General features: G+C 48.0%; 1 protein-coding gene across 1 annotated transcript; it reads right to left on the bottom strand.

Moving 5' to 3' along the window:
- Positions 1-11495: 11495 nt before the first annotated feature.
- On the bottom strand, positions 11496-14886 carry ANKRD9 (ankyrin repeat domain 9). Its single transcript, XM_045012763.1, has 2 exons — positions 14563-14886; positions 11496-13194 (listed from the first exon to the last, which is right to left on the bottom strand). Exon 2 carries the CDS (start codon positions 13112-13114, stop codon positions 12227-12229), a length of 888 nt encoding a protein of 295 aa, XP_044868698.1. The 5' UTR covers positions 13115-13194; positions 14563-14886; the 3' UTR covers positions 11496-12226.
- Positions 14887-18723: the final 3837 nt, after the last annotated feature.

The following is an 18723-nucleotide window of genomic DNA, read 5'->3' as shown; positions in this document are numbered from 1 at the left end:
TTTAAAAGTAGTGCAGTCGGTGAACTGTGCAAAATATACCTACTAGGCACCACGTATGTATTAGCAAACAAGTTGTTTGCACACAGAGTGGGTGGGGTGTTTCAAGACCACGTGACTGTATGCTCAGCCAGCTGGCCTGCACATGCAAATCAGGTGATTGCCTGTGCAATTGTGACAGCTGCCCTCTTGGCCAAGCGCAGTGGGACATTGAGCCAGGGACCTTAAGAGCTAAACGCATGAGCTATTACAGCTTGAGCTAAAGAGCCAAACTCTGTAGCTGAGGGCGGTAACAACTTCTATCCTCTGTGGATTGAGCACAGGGAGGGGGACACACTACCGGTTTCATACATTCAGTTGCAGGGTTTTGTGGAGGCAACACCTGCACTTTGCATAACTCACCTGTGCACAGAGCGCTCACAATGTGGCCAAGGTATTCAAAAAGCATTTTACCTAACATGTACAGGAAGGGGGTGGAAATATGTTATGCAGTTGATTATAATTTTTAAAAATCTGTTTTCAATGTTAAAATGATTGAACCAATGAATGAATAAGCCAATGAATCACCCCCGCCAGCTCTCTCAAACCCTGTAACGACATCAGGCTCGGTCTCAGAAAATGATTTTCTGCCAGATAATTCGGTTGCTAAATAAAGTTCTAGAGCTGCCTGGCTGTGATCTTTAGTCACAAAGAGGATGAGGGGGTGTCAAAGCTGAGCTGGGATGTTGAAATCTGATGGGGGAGATGATCATGAAGCCATCTGATCCTTCTATCTCCCGGGTACACAAAGAGTACAGTTGATACCAGTATAAACCCTCCTAACTTTACCCAGTATAGTATTTTTTTGGTGGTTCTTTATTTGATTACTCCATTTACAGAATGGCCTAGACCATGTGAAGACTGGTCAATGTTCTGCAGAACAGAAACCATTTAGAACCATTGTATTGGGAACAGTAGTGGATTTCACAGACCATTGATGGTAAAGTGCCTATTCATTCCTCTGGGTGTTTTCACAAGAGTGAGCAACGCAAACCATCTGAATTAAACAGCATGACTCTGTGATGAGTTTTCCCTAGTGCTTCACATACTATTACATGGAAGTAATCATCCTAACATGAAATCCACCACATCATATCCCTTGGCCAGCTCCCTCCTGAAACACCAAAGAAAAAGAATGGGATTTGTGGTCTGTGCTGAACGCTAATGAATCAAGGTACTGGCAGACCAGGAGGAAGCTTGGTTTGGAGCTGAGAACTGAAGAATGCCCTTTTGAGCCCACCAAGCTTAACCTGGGTGAGGGGCGGAGGTTCAGCTCACGTGCCTCTGCTAATTGCAGCTGCAGTGGGTATTGCACAGGGAAAGAGGGAACTGGATGCCAACTATTTATGCAAAAAGAACAGGAGTACTTGTGGCACCTTAGAGACTAACAAATTTATTTGAGCATAAGCTTTCGTGGGCTACAGCCCACTTCATCGGATGCATGTAGTGGAAAATACACTGCATGCATCTGATGAAGTGGGCTGTAGCCCACGAAAGCTTATGCTCAAATAAATTTGTTAGTTTCTAAGGTGCCACAAGTACTCCTAGTCTGTATCAGCAAAAAGAACAACACGGCTGCTACTCTGAAACCAGACTATGTATGGTTTTCTAGGTTACAAACAGCTCCTTAAACTCCAGACAGAAGCGAACAGGCAGTCAGGGCAGATTGTGCAAAGAAAAAGGTAACACTCAAACTTCTTTAAGCAGCAACCATGCGACACTATAGAGTTAAGCCACTGGTGAAACACCGTGCATGGCAAGAAGGGGTTGCTCGATGAATTCTGAGAAAGGAATAGGTAGTGTTTCTGTGGCTGGGGTTACTTAAATGCTGTGGAAGGAGAAGAGGCAGGTTCAGTATACGTGACACATCTGAAAGAGCTGCTGGATAAAACTCCAGTGCCAAGAAAGGAGAGTGCTCCCTAGTTGTGCTGCACATTAGGGCTATTCTTTTTGACTCCAGCAGGGTTATGAGTAACAAACGTTTTAGCCAGGAAGTTGAGTGATGCAAAACAAATTTCATAGGGCTGTTTGTGCCTCAGTTTCTCAGCATGTTCAATGGAGATGATAATACTGAGATGCTGTGATAATCAGTGTGTACAGCCCTTTCGAAATCTAAAGCATTGTTTAAATGCTAAGTGCATGGCATGTGTGCCACCTTTGTTAAAATTACTGGTTGGAGGCACTGGCTACACCTGGAATGCTGGGTATGTGTGCTATCCTTGATACTTTTGAAAGCATTTCACAAAGCTGAAAGTAACTCATCCTTTTGCTATTCCTCTCTGAAAGGAGTTGCTTAGATATGTACCCAGGCTATTCCTGCTCAATCCCCTGTTGCCTAAGACCCTGGTTTTGTGATTGACTAGGTGCATCTGCTTTCCCTAGCCTCTGCAACAGACTTGCAAAATTTCGCATTGCTTCTCTGGTCCTGTGGAGACTTGATACAAGTGTCGTCATTTGCTTTATCTAACTGGCACTAATTGAAATTTTTGTTGGCAGTCTCTGCAGAAAGGCCAAGGACTGAATAGGCCGTGGAGACTGAACACCTATTCATTCTGATTGCTGCAAAAGGCTTCTCCAATATGGGGCTGAGGCAAGTCATTGGGAGGAAAACTCGTGCTGCCGCCGTTGTCTGCAATGTAACTAATCTGTAAATAAACAGAGGACTTCTTTCCCAGGGCTGGCAAGCCAGCATCTTTTACAAGCACTAGACTCAGTTAAAAGAACAAAATCCAACCCTATTAGAGTATGTTATCAGACTATATAAGAACAGTACAGTTTGCCCAAAGTCTCCATTTATCAGATTAAGTATTAGACACATCAACAGGCTGCAACAAACTCTCAGTGACCTTAGAGTAAAAACAGCAGGTCCACAGGAACAGGCCTGACTTCAGTCCCATAATAACACATTGATTGGAGCCTTTGTTTACCCAAATTAATCACTCAACAGCCAGGGCCATACACAAGGACTCTGAGGCAACTTTGACCTTTAACCTTTTGCAGGTTTAATACAACATGCTATCTAGGACCTCTCACACATTAGGAACTTTCTAGTACAGTGCTTCTCAAGCTATCTGATGTGGGGAACTGGCAATTTTTTCCCCCAATGTGCCAGGGACCAGTGCCATATTATTATCCTATTCAACACTCTTATGAGGAAACTTGCCGCAGACCGGCAGCCAATGGCACCGGAAACTTGCCGCAGACCGGCAGCCAATGGCACCGGTCCGTGGACTACCACTTTGAGAAGCACTGTTCTAGTAGACTGTGGCGGTGTAGATTTTTGATGCATGTGGTGGAATTGTGTGAAAATTAAATTTCTTTTGGCAGCAAATCAAACTGAAGTTGTGACTGACATAACTGTAGTTGTAATTGTAATGCCCAGAGTGTGCTAGACGCTCTACACAAATACTGGAAGACACAGTCCCTGCCCCTAAGTACTTACAGTCTAATAAATCCTAAATATTCTCTTTTTTTTCTGGCCTATATGTGGTAATAGCTCATGCACTTGTATTTGGCTCAGCCTAGGACCCAATCCAATTCCCACTGAAATCAATGGGAGTCTATTGATGCTAATGGAGCTGAATCAAGACTGTAGCTATCCATGTTTCTAACACGCCCTGCTAGAGCACACTGGATTATTCTGATAGGATTTGGAAGAGTCTCACAAGTAGGGATTCCTTTGCCATTTATATTCAGGAGCCAGATCTGACCCCCAATAAAGTCACCAGAAGAACTCTAATTGACTTCTGTGGGAATTGGGCCTGTCCTTAGACCCTCTTTGAACAGCATCTAAAACAGGTCAACTTTTTAATCTGGCTTAATTTGACCCTTTTGGGATCAATATGGAAGCTGTGAATGTTCTGATCGCTATTCTGTCTTTATGGCAATGAATGCTCAGTCTCATGGGACACATGCCCTAGTTAATGATGGTGGATTACTGAGTCCATTCTGTCACGGAGAGGCTTTTTAATTTCCCTCTTTTTTTTATCTTCTTATAGTGTGTCCCATCCTTTACACTTTATTATTGCCGTTTTTCATGTAACATTGGATCGTAATTTTCTCCCAGCTATATACATTCTAAAAACATAATCACAGAGCAAAGGGCTGATTTTTGACAGATCTTAGTAATTGGATACAATGGAATATGGACATGACCCATATGGGTGTTTGGTTGAGCAATGAGGAGTTGTGACAGTATCTGATTAAAATATGACAATGCAAATCATTGTTGCTACCACTGTTATATAATTGCAACAAATCTTGTACAAAGTACGTCAAGCAAGGGGTCTATGGAAAGGTTAAAGCAGCAAAGAATCCTGTGGCACCTTATAGACTAACAGACGTTTTTCAGCATGAGCTTTCGTGGGTGAATACCCACTTCGTTAGATGCAAGGCTGGATGGAAAGTTTGTGATTTGCTTAATATAATTATGCTATTTGTAGGCATGTATCATTGTTGTATTTGAAGTTATAAGAATTGGCTCTATACCTGTATTTCAAATATGTTTGCTCCAGGGGTAAAGTCCACAAGGTATTTAGCCTGCACATCTTGAAGGGACTATTCAAGTTAAGTGGCCCATCAAGGAACACTTAACTCACAATGGACCATGGAAGATGCCCATCCACGCCTGATGGACTTTCATATGAACAACTACAGTGTGAGTAATGGCTTCTGCTATGACTAAACAAAATCATGCATGGGCATGTGACTTGCCCATGTGACTCCAAACACCATCTTGTCACCTGTAATTTTCCACAGTGAGAACAATGGGTTTCTCTTCACCTGAGAGAAGCTATAAAAGGCCCTAGAAAGATCTCAATTTTGCCTCTTTCCTGCTTAGACCTCTGGACTATGAACTCATACTGATGGGAGCATTCTAACCAAGGGACTGAGGATCTTCCAATCTTTTGGAAGCAACCAGAGACTTAAGAAGCCAGCAGTTTATTCCATCACTGCTACAAGCCTGATCTAAGAACTGTGCATTTATTGTATACATTTGATTCTTTTAACCAATTTTAACTCTCACCTTTCTTTCTTTTTATAAATAAACCTTTAGATTTTAGATACTAAAGGATTGGCAACAGCATGATTATTGGGTAAGATCTGAGTTATATATTCACCTGGGTGTGTGGCTGGTCCTCTGGGATCAGAAAAATCTCTTATTGGATGAAACTGGTTTTAAAGAACCACTCATCTTTAAGTCTAGTGTTTTTGGTGGTGATACAAGGACTGGAATACCTAAGGAAACTGCTTTTCTGACTTCTTGTTAGCTAGTGTGGTGAAACAGAAGTTTACTTTTGTTGCTGGTTTATCGTATGGGAGAATAACCACCAGTTTTGAGGTGTATCTGCCCTATTTCTCAGCAGTTTGTCCTGAATTTGGTATTCTCAGTTGTGACCCACAGAGGCACGGTTACAGTAGCGTAGTTGGCAAGATCCACAGAACCAAGTCAGTTAAGCTTTGGATCAGAACCCCACACTATTCAAAATTTGAATGTTGATATTAAGAGTTTTAAATGTTAAAGATCAGTGACCATTAGCCAGAAGGCATCAGCAGAAGCCATCAAACTGCAAGCCCTGAGAGACAGCCTGTGTCTTGAACATGAACAAAGACTGGCAGAACTTTGACTGAAAGAGAAGCAAGCCTTGGCCCAGCTGGAAAAAGAAGCTGAACAGAGAGCCAAGCAAGCTGAAGAGAGAGCCAAAGCAGCGTAGAGGAGGCAAATAGAAGCTCTGCAAGCTAAGACAGAAGTGGACAAACTGAAGCTCCAAATCAAAAAAGCAATGGAAGAACAGCAGAAACTGTATCATCTTGGAAGTCCAGTTTATAACAATGTTGGTATGTTGTATGACTTTACGAAGTCTGTGTTTTAACCAATTTTGCTATGGTGAGGGAAAGGGTGTCTTTAACCTGGGGAAGGTGGAAAATAGCTGTTTGTGCAAAAAAGCTGTTTGTGAATGAAGTTTCTGAATATCTGTCTAATATCTCAGAAGTGAATCTGGAATTAGATAAAGCACAGAGAGAACTCATTGATCAGGACAGTGTTTCTCTAGAGCAGATTAAAGTCATGTTAAAGTCATAATTGAGGACAAAAAGGGTAGATTTTTTTGTGGGTGATGGATTGTTGGCAAGTGAAGCTTGTGAAAGTAAGCCTGAACAAGGTAGAAGTGATTTGTTTAAAGTAGCTCAGTATAATGTGAAGAATGGCAGTTTATCTGTTGGGAGTGGCAACATGCCTGGTAAGGAAACTGTCCCACTTTCCAAGTATATGTCTGAAAACAGCCATAGGTGCTGGGACAGAGGAAAGGATATCTCCAATTTTTGTCTGTTAAGAATAGCAGTGTCTGCTGCAAAAGGGTGTGTCTCTAGTTTTTTGTCTGTGGAGCAGACAGAAAGTGCTTCTCAGCTTATGCTACTTGAGAATTTGTCAGTTGTCCAAGTTGGTTCTGGATTTAACTAAAACCCAGGAAGGAAATGTTCCTAAGGCCTTGGCTACACTTGAGAGTTACAGCGCTGTTAGTGGCTTTATAGCGCTGTAACTCACTCCCCGTCCACACTGGCAAGGCACATACAGCGCTGTATCTCCGTGGCTACAGTGCTGCTTGTACTCCACCTCCACGAGAGGAATAAAGAGTATAGCGCTGCTGCTGCAGCGCTGGGGTGCCAGTGTAAACAGGGAATAATCTTAGTACGCTGTTACTGACCTCCGGAAGCTTCCCATAATCCTTTTAAGTGAAGGTACCGCTCTTTGTTTTGTTATGATGCCTCTCTTTATTTTGTTGTGAACTCTGGGCTCCCGAGGCTGCTTATCAAAAAAACAAACACAGCTACTGTTTGCTGTGAATGAGCAGAGGCAGGGGGCTCCTTTTGGAACGCCCTCAGCTAGTGTTTGCTTGAGGAGAGGGAGAGGGAGGGGACTTGAGGAGAGAAGCAGCACGGTGGGCGGGAGGGAGCGGGGGTCCCTTTCGGAGCGGCTGCTTATCTGGTCTGCGAGGAAAAAAACAAACAGTTGCAGTTTGCTTTTAGTGAGTGAGAGAAAGAGGGATGGGGAGGGGGTCAGAACTTGCAAGGCAGCTGCTGACACAGTGTCAGCTCCAAAAATCCACTCTCTCTCTCCCCCACACACCCTGTCACACTCCACCCCCCCCCTTTGAAAAGCATGTTGCAGCCACTTGAACGCTGGGATAGCTGCCTATAATGCACCGCTCCCAATGCCGCTGCAAATGCTGCCAATGTGGCCACAACAGTGCTCTGTCAGCTGTCAGTGTGGACAGACTGCAGCGCTTTCCCTACTCAGCTGTACGAAGACAGGTTTAACTCCCAGCGCTGTACAGCTGCAAGTGTAGCCATACCCTAAGTTTTGTGTCTGCTAGGGAGAATCCTTGTGATAGTTTCTGCAAGCAGTTTGCTGTAACTGAAGGGTGTGGAAATGATTTGATTTAAGTTAGTTTCAGTTCCTAACTGCCCGAGTCTTTCAGATGTGTATGGATCCACAGACCCAGCTGTGAGGTTTCATATGGAATGAAAATTGTCAGGGAATTTGAACAGCCCTAGGATGCCCAAGTGGCTGTGCTTGACCAGTGTTTTGGGGAGGCAATGTTGTTGGGACATGAATGTCTCCATGTTGACTCTTTAAGTAAACAGTTTGTATCTCAGTTTCAGAGGGAAGACTGTGTAGCTCAATCTACAGAGCAGGACAGTTGTGCAGTTGATCTTTTGAGAATACAGGGGATGGCAGGCAAACTCTCATCTCTAGACACTTTTTGGATAGGTCTTGTAGTCTCTTAGTGGACTTGACACCTGATTCCCTGTGGAAGCAGAGGGTGGTAATGGAAGGACAAAAAAACTTTGTCTAACATGCTAGTGAAAATGGATGGTATCTCTTTAAGACAGAATCCAGCCTTGGAATTGGTAATGGTTAAGAATCTGAAAACTAGTAAACAAGTGAGTGTCTCTGTGTTGATGCAAATTACCTAACGGGTGGGGGGAGGGGGTGAGAGAGAGAAAGACTTACCCATAGCTCTTAGCTGAAAGGACACATCTAACCAGCCAGTTAATTCTGTTAAGCAAGAGAGCTCAGGATTTGACCCTACAGGACAGGGAGGAAAGGAAAAACTTAATCCTGCAAATGGAAGCCACAGGTTAACCCTAAAGTGCCAAAACTCCGAGGGTATTGAGCTACAGAGGGAAGGGATAGCTCAGTGGTTTGAGCATTAGCCTGCTAACCCCAGGGTTGTGAGTTCAATCCTTGAGGGGGCCACTTAGGGATTTGGGGCAAAATCAGTACTTGGTCCTGCTAGTGAAGGCAGGGGGCTGGACTCAATGATCTTTCAAGGTTCTAGGAGAATAGGATATCTCCATTAAATTAATTTAAAGGAATGGCATAACAAAAATGCTTGTAAATGTACACTTGTAATAGATTTGATATTAATGCTTGATATTAACTTTTGTGACTAATGTGTTGCTGATACCAACAACTGTAAGAATTTACAATGTGCATGGTCTTTTGGAAAAACTCTTGAACATGTTGGGAGTGATACATAAGAACTCGCTATGTGCTAGAAGCCTTTATGTTAAAAGGCCTTGGAATATGGATGTTTCACAGTTAGAGCCTGTAACCAGCCTTGAAACTGTACATAGGGCACCTAATATGCTGTATGAGAAGGGAAACTGAGGCATGCCACCATACTGCTTTCATGGCTAAATGCCAAGGTACCTACACTATGGAGAACATTAATATCTACATTGACTTGATGTTAACTGGGTTCCAAACATTTGCCAGAGCTTCATGGCAAGATCACACAAGACATGCAGGAATTATGCTGCAAGAACAGATCCAGTCCACTATTGGTCTGACTCCTTGTTAGCCAGTGTGGTGAAACAGAAGTTTACTTTTGTTGCTGGTTTGATATATCTTATGGGAGAATAACCACCAGTTTTGTGATGTCAGCACTATTTCTCAGCAGTTTGTCCTGAATTTGGTATTCTCAGTTGTTACCCACTAAGGCATGGTTACAAGCGTCTGGGACAGGTCTGGCTCTAAGCACCAGCAAACCAAGCACGTGCTCGGGGTGGCACATTTTCAAGGGCAGCATTCTGGCCATCTTTTTTGTTTGTTTGTTTCCGGTGGCAAAAGCCTAGAACCGGCCCTGGCAGCAGCAGCACGTCATGTGCGGGGGGCACCCTCGGACCTCTGCGGTTTGCGCCGCGGGGGAGCAGTGCCGCACCTTGTGGCTGGGCCGGGCAGGCTCTGAGTGGGGGACACCCCACAGGGCACATGGAGCCATCTGCAGGTGCTGCAGGGCGGCCGCAGCCTAGGCGGGGCGAAGCGGCCCGAGCCACCCAGGGACTGCAGCAGGGTGGCCAGAAGCAGCAGCAGCAGTGGGGCCATAGAACACGGGGTGCTGCCACGCAGGGCCCGCATCCCACTCTCCAGGGCTCCGCTTTCTCTGGGGCTACCCTGACCCGGCTCCTCAGCCCCCTGCCGGGGCAGTCCCCCGGCTCTGCCTTCCTGGGTCCCGGCTGGAGGGACCCTGGGCTGAGACGCGGCCTGAGAGCCCTGCTGCTTACCCCGACCCTGCCAGTGCCGGACCGGCTGGAGGCGAGGGGGGAGCCATCACTGGTGGGGGGGGGGAGCCCAGGGCTGGGGCGGCAGGGTGTGTGTGTGTGGGGGGGAAGAGAGCCTAGGGCTGGGACAGCAGGGGGTGAGAGCCCAGGACTGGGGTGGGGGTGGGGGGCAGCCAAAACTTTTTTTGCTTGGGGTAGCAAAAACCCTAGAGACGGCCCTGGTCTGGGAAATGATCATGATACAAAATATTCATGTTAATCTTTCCTTTTGTTTTCACTAGGGAAGGAGCAATAGGGGTGTGTAATGTTCTGCATAATACATCCTCTCTTCTTGCTGAGGGAGGTGAGTAAAAGTTTCATACTAGCATTGCAGTGAGTAATTGCTTTGGAAAGTGACAACTGCACCTTGAGAGGGCTGGGGGAGCAGGAAAAGCAGGTGTGAGAGGAAAGAGAATAAAATAGCCTAGTTTTTTAATATATTAATAACCCTGCAGAATGAAGCTGTTGCTTGCATGTACAGGCTCTGCTGATAGCAGAATTTGAGTGGTTTGTGCTGTGTCTCATTAGTAAACACCTTTGGGTGGAATAGAAAACGTGCTAAAAAAATCAATTCTTTACTTCCGAGCATCCTTTCAAAACCCTGTATTTTCCTAGCCCATGGTGTTATGAAGGCTAGTTTTTTATGTGTGTATGGAGTGGAGAGCAAAACTGATTGCTTTATCTTCTAGTTTATTTATGCAATAAATACAGCAGTATTATTCCAGGAGCACTTATACAGCAGTGCTCCTGGAATAATGGGAAAGATATAGTCGTATGAAGAATCCAGCAATATAGGTATTTATACTGCTGTGAGAGGCATTCTTGGCTTTGAGCAGTTCAGTGAATTCTACTATGGGGCTGCATTTTGTTATCCCTGAGGTAATGGGGTCAGGGGGAGGGAGGTTCAAAGACTGCTTATTTTGGTTATTTCAAGCCACCCTAGCAAGGGATCTGCATTTCCTGTGTTAATTAGCTTGAGCAATCACCCTCTTGTTTTTTTTCTACCTCAGCGTAAAACAAACTATTTTTTCCTCTGTTGCATCTCAAATTTCTGAAGCACACCAACCCTCTAGTATTTCCTATATTATCATATATCCAATAGGACTGTATGTTTTTAAAAGAGGGGAGTTCCACACTGGAGAAACTCTCTAGAATCTTTTCAGCTGAACTGTGAACAATTTACAGTTGCTTGCTCTGTGTTTTTCATAGTTTTTCTCACCAAACTTGTTAATGATCAAAGAGATTTATGTTTCAAACAAGGGCTTTTCACTTCTGCTCTGTGCATCTCCCTGTAGGGAGCTAGGAGGCTGAAATCTCTAACATAATAACTGACTCCATGGCGAGAGTCTTGGGTGCCAAAAAAAACACGGCAACTCAGCTAATGCCCTCCTACTGTAGAGCCAAAGGTAGGTGGAAAACTCTGTCGAAGCCATGAAGATTACAATGACTGGTGGGGGAAGGCATGGTTTGCTCCTTGCAGAGCGGACAAGGGCATAGCTCTCCCAATGCAGAGATGTCTGGAGAATCTCTGGGAATATTCCATGTATCTTTGGTCATCAACTGAGGGTCAAGATATTCAGGTGGAGGTCCAGTGCATCCAAGCTGCTCCCTAAATACCCACAGCGACTAAGGATGCCATAGGCTTTTCAACAACTTATGCCAACATGTTTGGGGTGGCGATGGAGAATGACAACAAAGAAGAATCCACATGACAGAATGCAGACATCAGTTTGCACAAAAAAGTCCCTGTGGGTTTGTAGGAGGACAATAGCAAGGAGAATGGCTCTGTCCAGCTCTGCTCCTTTTCCTAGCCACTCCCCTAAGACGATAGCGCCTCAAACATATAGTGTTCACGTGAAGGTGCCTCTGCAGGATTGAGGGAGGATGAAACCATAATGTATTACCCCCTTCCTCCTTCTAACCAAATCTTGGCCATTCCCTCCACAGCAAAAAGAGAGATGACAGCTAGGCCCCTCTGATTTCACTGAAGGGCAAAGGGAACACAGAACATTATGGGAAAACAATCTGGTTTTCATACACATGGCCATTTTTGTTAATATGTATATCCTTGCCATCCTTATTTAGTTAGATTCTTTTAAAAATACCTTCGTTTTTGTACAAGATCAAGAATTTTTCACCTATGCCTTAGTGTGCGTGTGTATGTATATATAATGTTTCCCTCACAACTCCTACCAGGATACTTGTAAAAATAAATTGTTTTGTTCCAGAATTGTGCCATGTTTAAACGAAAGGTAGGACAGAACCAAAGGGCCTCTCTCTACCACTCTCACATGGATATGTCACATCAGAACTTTAAATTACTAGATTCCCCTTTTCAGTCATATCTGCCACTGGTTTATTTACACCTGTTTATAAATATATACACCCATGTATCTTAAGTTACACATACCATATAATACTTTTATAAAAAGTGGTGTGAAAATTACTCACTACAATGATCTTTAAATAAAAAGATATGTAAAGTGCCAGATACAATCCTTTTAAAAACATGTTCTAATTAAAACAAGAGCATTGGCCTACATCTGCCGAAACCACACAAGCTGGAGGCTCTTGGGCACGTCCCCTAGTTCTTCAATTTCAAGCCTAAAGGCTTCAGAAACTGTGGCAAAGGCAGATTTTCCAGTGCCTCTGGGAATTGTTCAGGTGGAATGCTCCTGATTAAGACACGCATAGCCGTGATGAACAGAGATGTAGGAGTTAAACCTGCCAGCCACTGGAATCTGTTCTCTCCCAAACGATCCTGCCAGGGCTGGTGATTGTCCAGCAGTTGCTGTTTCATTGAAAACTGGAGTTCCTGAGGCATGAAGAGGAAAAGGGAGTCTAGCAAGAGGAGCTTGGTGCACATGTTAACCGCTGGGGTCTGAGAAATCTGCTGGAGCAAGATGTCCAAAGGGGTATTCCCATTGCAGTCACATAAGCAGGGGGATGCCCCATGACCCAGCACTAGAAGCAAACATTCGGGTCTCAACAGTTCACAGGCCACATGCAAGACAGTTTTGCTGCCTTCCACGCGACTGCATCCCCTGCGGTCCAAGTAGCTGGCTCTCTCTCTCTCTGGAAAGCCTCTGATGGCTTTCAGTATTCTGAAGAGGATGTGGGTCCGGTTGTAGCGAACGGCCATGGCCAGGTGAGGAGCTGATGACTGGCAGCAGCTGAAGTTTTGGCTGGGTATGGCCAGGGCGCTCTGAGGAAACTTATTCAGTAGGTACTGAGCATAAGGTTGGTGATTGTGCACCAGGGCATAGAGAAGAGCCTCAGAGGGAGAATAGGTGCTCACCTTTCCGCCTTCCTCCCAGTGAAAGGCCTCCATTGTTCTTATGTCCTCCAGAAGCCACACAGGCAGCAGGTCCCTCACTGCCTGGTAAAAGGCGAAGGAGGATTTCTTACATTGCTTTTGGGACTGGGAATTGTGGCTGCTGTAGCTGTTCAGCCATTTGACGTTCCAAGGCATCGCTGAGCTTGGGTTTCAGGAGGGGCTTGTCCCCACTTCGTTGTCAAAATGCCTCATTAGGTCCAAGACCTATGGAAACACTTCCCAAAAAAACAAACCAAAAATGCAATTTAATGATTGGTAGTGAGTCAGTCACTCCCCCTCCCCAGTGAACCTGGTGGCAGCACAGTAACACACACCTCTCCCCAGCAAAGCCCTGTTCTTTTTTTTTTTCCTTTTCCAACTCTGGTTGTGCTTTTAATCACAGTTCATTTCTAACTTTTATGTAGAGGGCAGGACTGATTCAGATTTATCAGTTCAGCAAACTGAACTACCACTCTGGTCCAAACTGAAATGTTCTTTCTCAAGGCCACAGCGGTCTCCTCACAGTCACTGTCCTGTTTAAACTGCCTTGAGGAATTTTTCAAGCTGGTAGGTAGGGTCTGTGTCTAATGATTCACTTTGGTATCCAAGAGGCTAAGACAGTGCCTTTCCTTGTAAAGAAGGCTTATGTTTTGCCACCCTGAGAAAGATACTAAGTGGAAAGAACTGTGCTGGGGTTGCTCTAGCTTTGTACATTTTTGACTCACGAGGGCACATATTTTCAATAATATACAAAATGGCAGAGATGCACTAACCCCCCTCGCCTTTGTCTGAATTATAGGCAAACAAAGCAAGGGCAAGATAGGAAGTCTAGAGTTGGAATCACAAGCAAACAAATCCACTTTAACAAGAAATGCAATATGCTGATAAATCTGACTGAGAAATTTCAGCCCATCACAGGCTAATATAAATTATAATTTTATAAAGTCTCCATCTCCCTAACTCACCGTCCGTAACCCAGCTCCCTAGGCCCTGTCCCTCACTCACCCTCATAACTCAGCTCCCTGTGCCCTATCCCCCAATCTCCCCCCACTCCCCCTGTAACCCGGCTCCCTGTTCCCAAATCTCCCCCCCGGCCACTCACCCCCTTAACTCAGCTCCCTGTGCCCCAACCCCAAATCTCCCCCCACTCACCCTCATAACCCGGCTCCCTATTACCCATCTCCAAATCTCCCCCCCATTCATCCCTGTAACCCAGCTCCCTGTGGCCCATCCCCAAATCTCCCCCACTCACCCCCGTAACCCAGCTCCCCAAATCTCCCCCACTCACCCCTGTAACCCAGCTCCCCAAATCTCCCCCACTCACCCCCGTAACCCAGCTCCCCAAATCTCCCCCACTCACCCTCGTAACCCAGCTCCCTGTTCCCCATCCCTAAATCTCCCCCCGTCACCCTGCTCCCTGTCCCCAAATCTCCCCCCACTCACCCAGCTCCGATACCCTCCCCTCCCCAAGGTGCCTTTCCCTGTCCCCTCGTCTCCTCTCTCCGCAGGGGACACCGGTAGCGGGGCACGGCGCGCAGGGGGCGGCGCAGCGAGCCCAGGCAGCCGCGGGGGCGGGGGGGGGGGGGCCGTGGCTCGGCGCTCACCTCTGGCTGCGCGCAGGGCAGCGGCGCCCTCCCGGGGGCGGGCAGGCTTCTCGCTGCACCCGCTCTGCCGGGCCGCTGCCCAGCCCCGGCTTCCAGGCGCTGCTGGGGCTTCAGTGAATGAGCAGGGGCGGCGCTTCGCGGGAGCCCCCGGAACGGCGGCCGCTCCCCCTGGGGCTCGCGCTCCGTCCCGCTCGGCTCTGGCCGCGCCGGGTCCTCGCCGCCTCTGCCTGGCTCTAAGGCGGGGGAGGGACGGCGGGCGGCAGCAGCCAAACCTCCGCTCCCGCCTCTGGGCTCTTTTATCCCCCCCACGCCAGCCGGCTGAAGGTCAGTCAGGACCGGGGAACTGTCCAGCGCCCTCTGATTGGTGGCAACCGGGTCCCCCAGCTGCCTATTGGCTGCCCCGGGAGGATGGGGCCCTGCACCATTGTTTGCGTCAGGGCAGGCAAAGTTCCAAGAAACTTGTCGGGCGGCTTTTTGTACGGCGAGGGGTGGGGGAGCGGGAGGGCTCGTGCCGGGGCCGGGCCGAGTGTCTCTGTCGTCCAGAGCGAGCGCAGCTGAGCGGGGCCAGCCAAATCCCTCCCCCGCCCTCTCCCCTCCGTAACGCTTTCTTGCGAGGTTTGGGACGGGCGAGCGCCAGGGGGCAGGGCAGGGCTGGGTCTCTGTGCAGGGGGTGTCTGGCTCCCCCTCTTCTCGCTCTGACAAAGTCGGGTTTGCTCTTTAAGGCACTCACGTGGTGAGTTAGTGGGAGGGAAGCGCCTATTAATCCATCCCCCTGCAGGGGCACGAGAGGGTCCCCAAAGGGGACGGAGGAAATAGCTGAATGTGCCCTCCCTCCCGGCTGCAGCCTCCCAAGGCCATGATCCTGTGAGGCAGGCAGTGCACCAAGGGGCAGGACCACAGGTTAGAAAGGAAATAGCATGGAGCCCAGAGTTGCTCCAGGCAGGAAGTTGGGCAGGTGGCCTAGAGAGGAGGCAAGCCAGCAGCATAAGGATGTCAGGAGTACAGAGAGGGGAAGGATCAGCCATGGGAGGAGGCAGGGAGATCTGCTCACTGGGGAGAGAGAGGAAACCCTTACTTGGTTTCCATCAAGAGCATTGTCCTGAAGCTTGGAAACTCCCTTGCTGCTTATTTCTTTCCCCATCAGAAGTCAAAAGGCTCTGTTTGACAGCTAGTTGCTGGGGCAATGTTATAAACAAAGGCTGAGGCTGGGCACTTTTGGTGGGGAACCAGCAGCAGCAGCAGAGGAACTCAAACAAACAGAAATATTTCTAAAGACAATGTTTATCTGTGCTTTCGAGGAGAGGTCAGCAGCAGCTATTGCTCACAGCAGCCAAATAACACAGCCTAGGATTGGCACTAGACTATTCATGTTATATAATTCACTCCCAGCTGCTATACACAGTTTAACCCTGGGGTCTCAAACTCAAATGACCACAAGGGCCACATGAGGACTAGTACATTGGCCCGAGGGCCGCATTACTGACACCTCCCCACCCCCTGCTGCCGTCAGCCCTGCCCCCACTCCACCCCTTCCCCAAAATCCCCACCCCAACTCCACCCCCTCCCTGCCCCCAGGGAGGGCAGGAGGGGTGTGGGGTGTGGCAGGGGCTCAGGGCAGGGAGTTGGGGTGTGGGATGCAGGAGGGATGAGCAGGGCCACCCGGGGGGGGCAAGTGGGGCAATTTGCCCCAGGCCCCGGGCCCCGCAGGGGCCTCCAAGAGAGTTTTTTGGGGCCCCTGGAGCAAGGTCCTTCACAAGCTCTGGGGGCCCCGGAAAACTCTCGTGGAGGCCGGGCCCCTGGAGCTTCTTCCGCTCTGGGTCTTCGGCAACAGGAGGTCCTTCCGCTTCTGGACCCGCCACCGAAGTGCCGGGTCTTCAGCAGCAATTTGGCGGCGAGGGCCCCAGGCCCCCTGAATTCTCTGGGCGGCCCTGGGGATGAGGGGTGCAGCAGGGGGCTCAGGGCAGGGAGTTGGGGTGTGGGGTGCAGGAGGGGTGAGGGACGTGGCAGGGGGTCAGGGCAGGGGATCGGAGTGCAGGAGGGGTGCGGCGGGGGCTCAGGTCAGTGGGTTGGGGTGCGGCAGGGGGCTCAGGGCAGTGGGTTGGGGTGCAGGAGGGGTGCGGGTTGCGGCAGGGGGTTCCGGGCAGGGGGTCAGGTGCAGAGTGCGGCAGGTGGCTCAAGGAAGGGGGTTGGGGTGCGGCAGGGGGTTCAGGGCAGGGGGGTTGGGTGCAGGGTGTGGCAGGGGGTTGGGGTGCGGCAGGGGGCTCAGGGCAGTGGGTTGGGGTGCAGAAGGGGTGTGGCAGGGGGTCGGGGTGTGGCAAGGGGCTCAGGGCAGGGAGTTTGACTGCAGGAGGGGCTCGGGGGGCAGGCTGTGGCCCAGCATGCACCGGGGGCAGGGCAGGATCCCTGCCTGCCCTGCCCCAACGCCGCTCCACTCCGGGAAGCGGCTGGAACGTGGTGGAGCAAGGGCACAGGGGTGTGTGTTGCTGTTGCTTCAGGCACTGCGCATCTCCCATTGGCCGGGAATGGGGAACCGTGACCAATGGGAGCTGCTGGGGGTGGTGCCTGAAGCAACATCAACACACACCCCTGCGCCTCTCTTCCCCCATGTTCTTTCCGCTTCCTGTGCGCCGGGCCAGAGCCGCTCTAGGTAAACGCTGGGGGAGGGTGGGTGGGGGGCCACGAGGACCTCGTGGGCCACAGAAAATAACCTCGCGGGCCACATGCGGCCTGCAGGCCGCGTGTTTGAGACCCTTGGTTTAACCAAAGGAACAAGAAATCTCAAAGCCCCACCCAGTGACAGACAGCACACTGCCAAATGACAGCTATCATTATTATTTGTACTAGTAGCACTTAGAGACTCAGCCATATTATATATGGCTATATATAGGCTCAGGGCTCATTGTGCTAGGCGCTGCACCTATATATAGCAAGAGACCATCCCTGCCCTGAAGAACTTACAATCTACATAGGCAAGACAGCCAGGGGAAGTATCATTATACAGATGGGAAATTGGCAGCCAGAGAGATTAATGACTTGTCCCAGAGCCAGGAACTGAACTTAAAACTCCTGTGTCCCAGTCCAGTGCTTTACCCACAGAAGCCTCTCTGCAAGCCATTTCCCTCACCAAAAAATTTGATTTTGGTTACACTGGGTATTTTTATACTACCTTTGCAGCTCCAGTCTGGCTAATGTATAAAGATTCCAGCAGGTATAGGCTTAAACAAAAATCCCACATCCAGACATCCTGGAGCTGTAAGGGCTTTTGGGTAAGGATCCAAGCTTTGCTGGGACTTGGGCCTAGGTCTGGTCTCCATTATGGAGTTTGATAAATGCTCAGTGGCCAATGTCCTATCCACTTGAATGCAAAGACTATTATAAAGCCTATATTGTCAGGCAATTTTCAAAACTGAAGTATGCAAAGGGTTTATTTTCCCCTAGAAACCGATGTTAAACTTTAACAATGTTCAACATGGTCGTTTATAATGGTCAATTTCATGGTATTGCTTTTAATGATATAGAATGCCATCTCCTTAATTCAATCACTGGTTAATTTGATCCCCCATTCAGTTGGATCATAACCTCAGGAACCGAATCATTTATATTAAAAGAATAACACATCTCTCCAACCTTTATTTGGATCAATTTCAATCACTTTACACAGGTTTTATTAAATCAATAGCTATAGAAAATTGCCATTTAGCAAAGAGCCAAAATTTTGAATGAGATGGAAGAAAAAAAGTATCCCAAGAAAGGCACATGGTAATAAAAGATTACCATAACTAAGGCCAGGTCTACGCTATACATTTACATAGGTATAACTAAATCACTCCAGGGTGTGAAAAATCCACATCCCTGATGGACACAGTTATACCAACCTAACTCCGAGCATAGGCAGAACTTTGTCAATGGGAGAACTTTTCTCATTGACCAAGCTATCGCCTCTCATAGAGGCGGATTAACTACACTGACAGACGAAGCTCTCCCGTTGGCACAGTAGTGTCTTCACTGAAGTGCTACAGCGACGCAGCTGCTCTGGTGCAGCTGCGCAGCATTTTAAATGTAGACCTGCCCTAAGAGTTGTAAAAAACGACAAAGAGTCCTGTGGCACCTTATAGCCTAAAAGACGTATTGGAGCATAAGCTTTTGTGGGTGAATACCCTC

The sequence above is a fragment of the Mauremys mutica genome, chromosome 4 (genome assembly GCF_020497125.1).
Source record: "Mauremys mutica isolate MM-2020 ecotype Southern chromosome 4, ASM2049712v1, whole genome shotgun sequence".
Lineage (NCBI taxonomy): Eukaryota > Metazoa > Chordata > Testudines > Geoemydidae > Mauremys > Mauremys mutica.
The sequence above is the reverse complement of the archived record's forward strand: the minus strand, read 5'-3'. Positions and strand labels throughout refer to the sequence as shown.

Bases quoted from the DNA above. Each gene is read 5' to 3' on its own strand.
- ANKRD9 (XM_045012763.1), bottom strand. From the start codon at position 13,114: ATGCCTTGGAACGTCAAATGGCTGAACAGCTACAGCAGCCACAATTCC.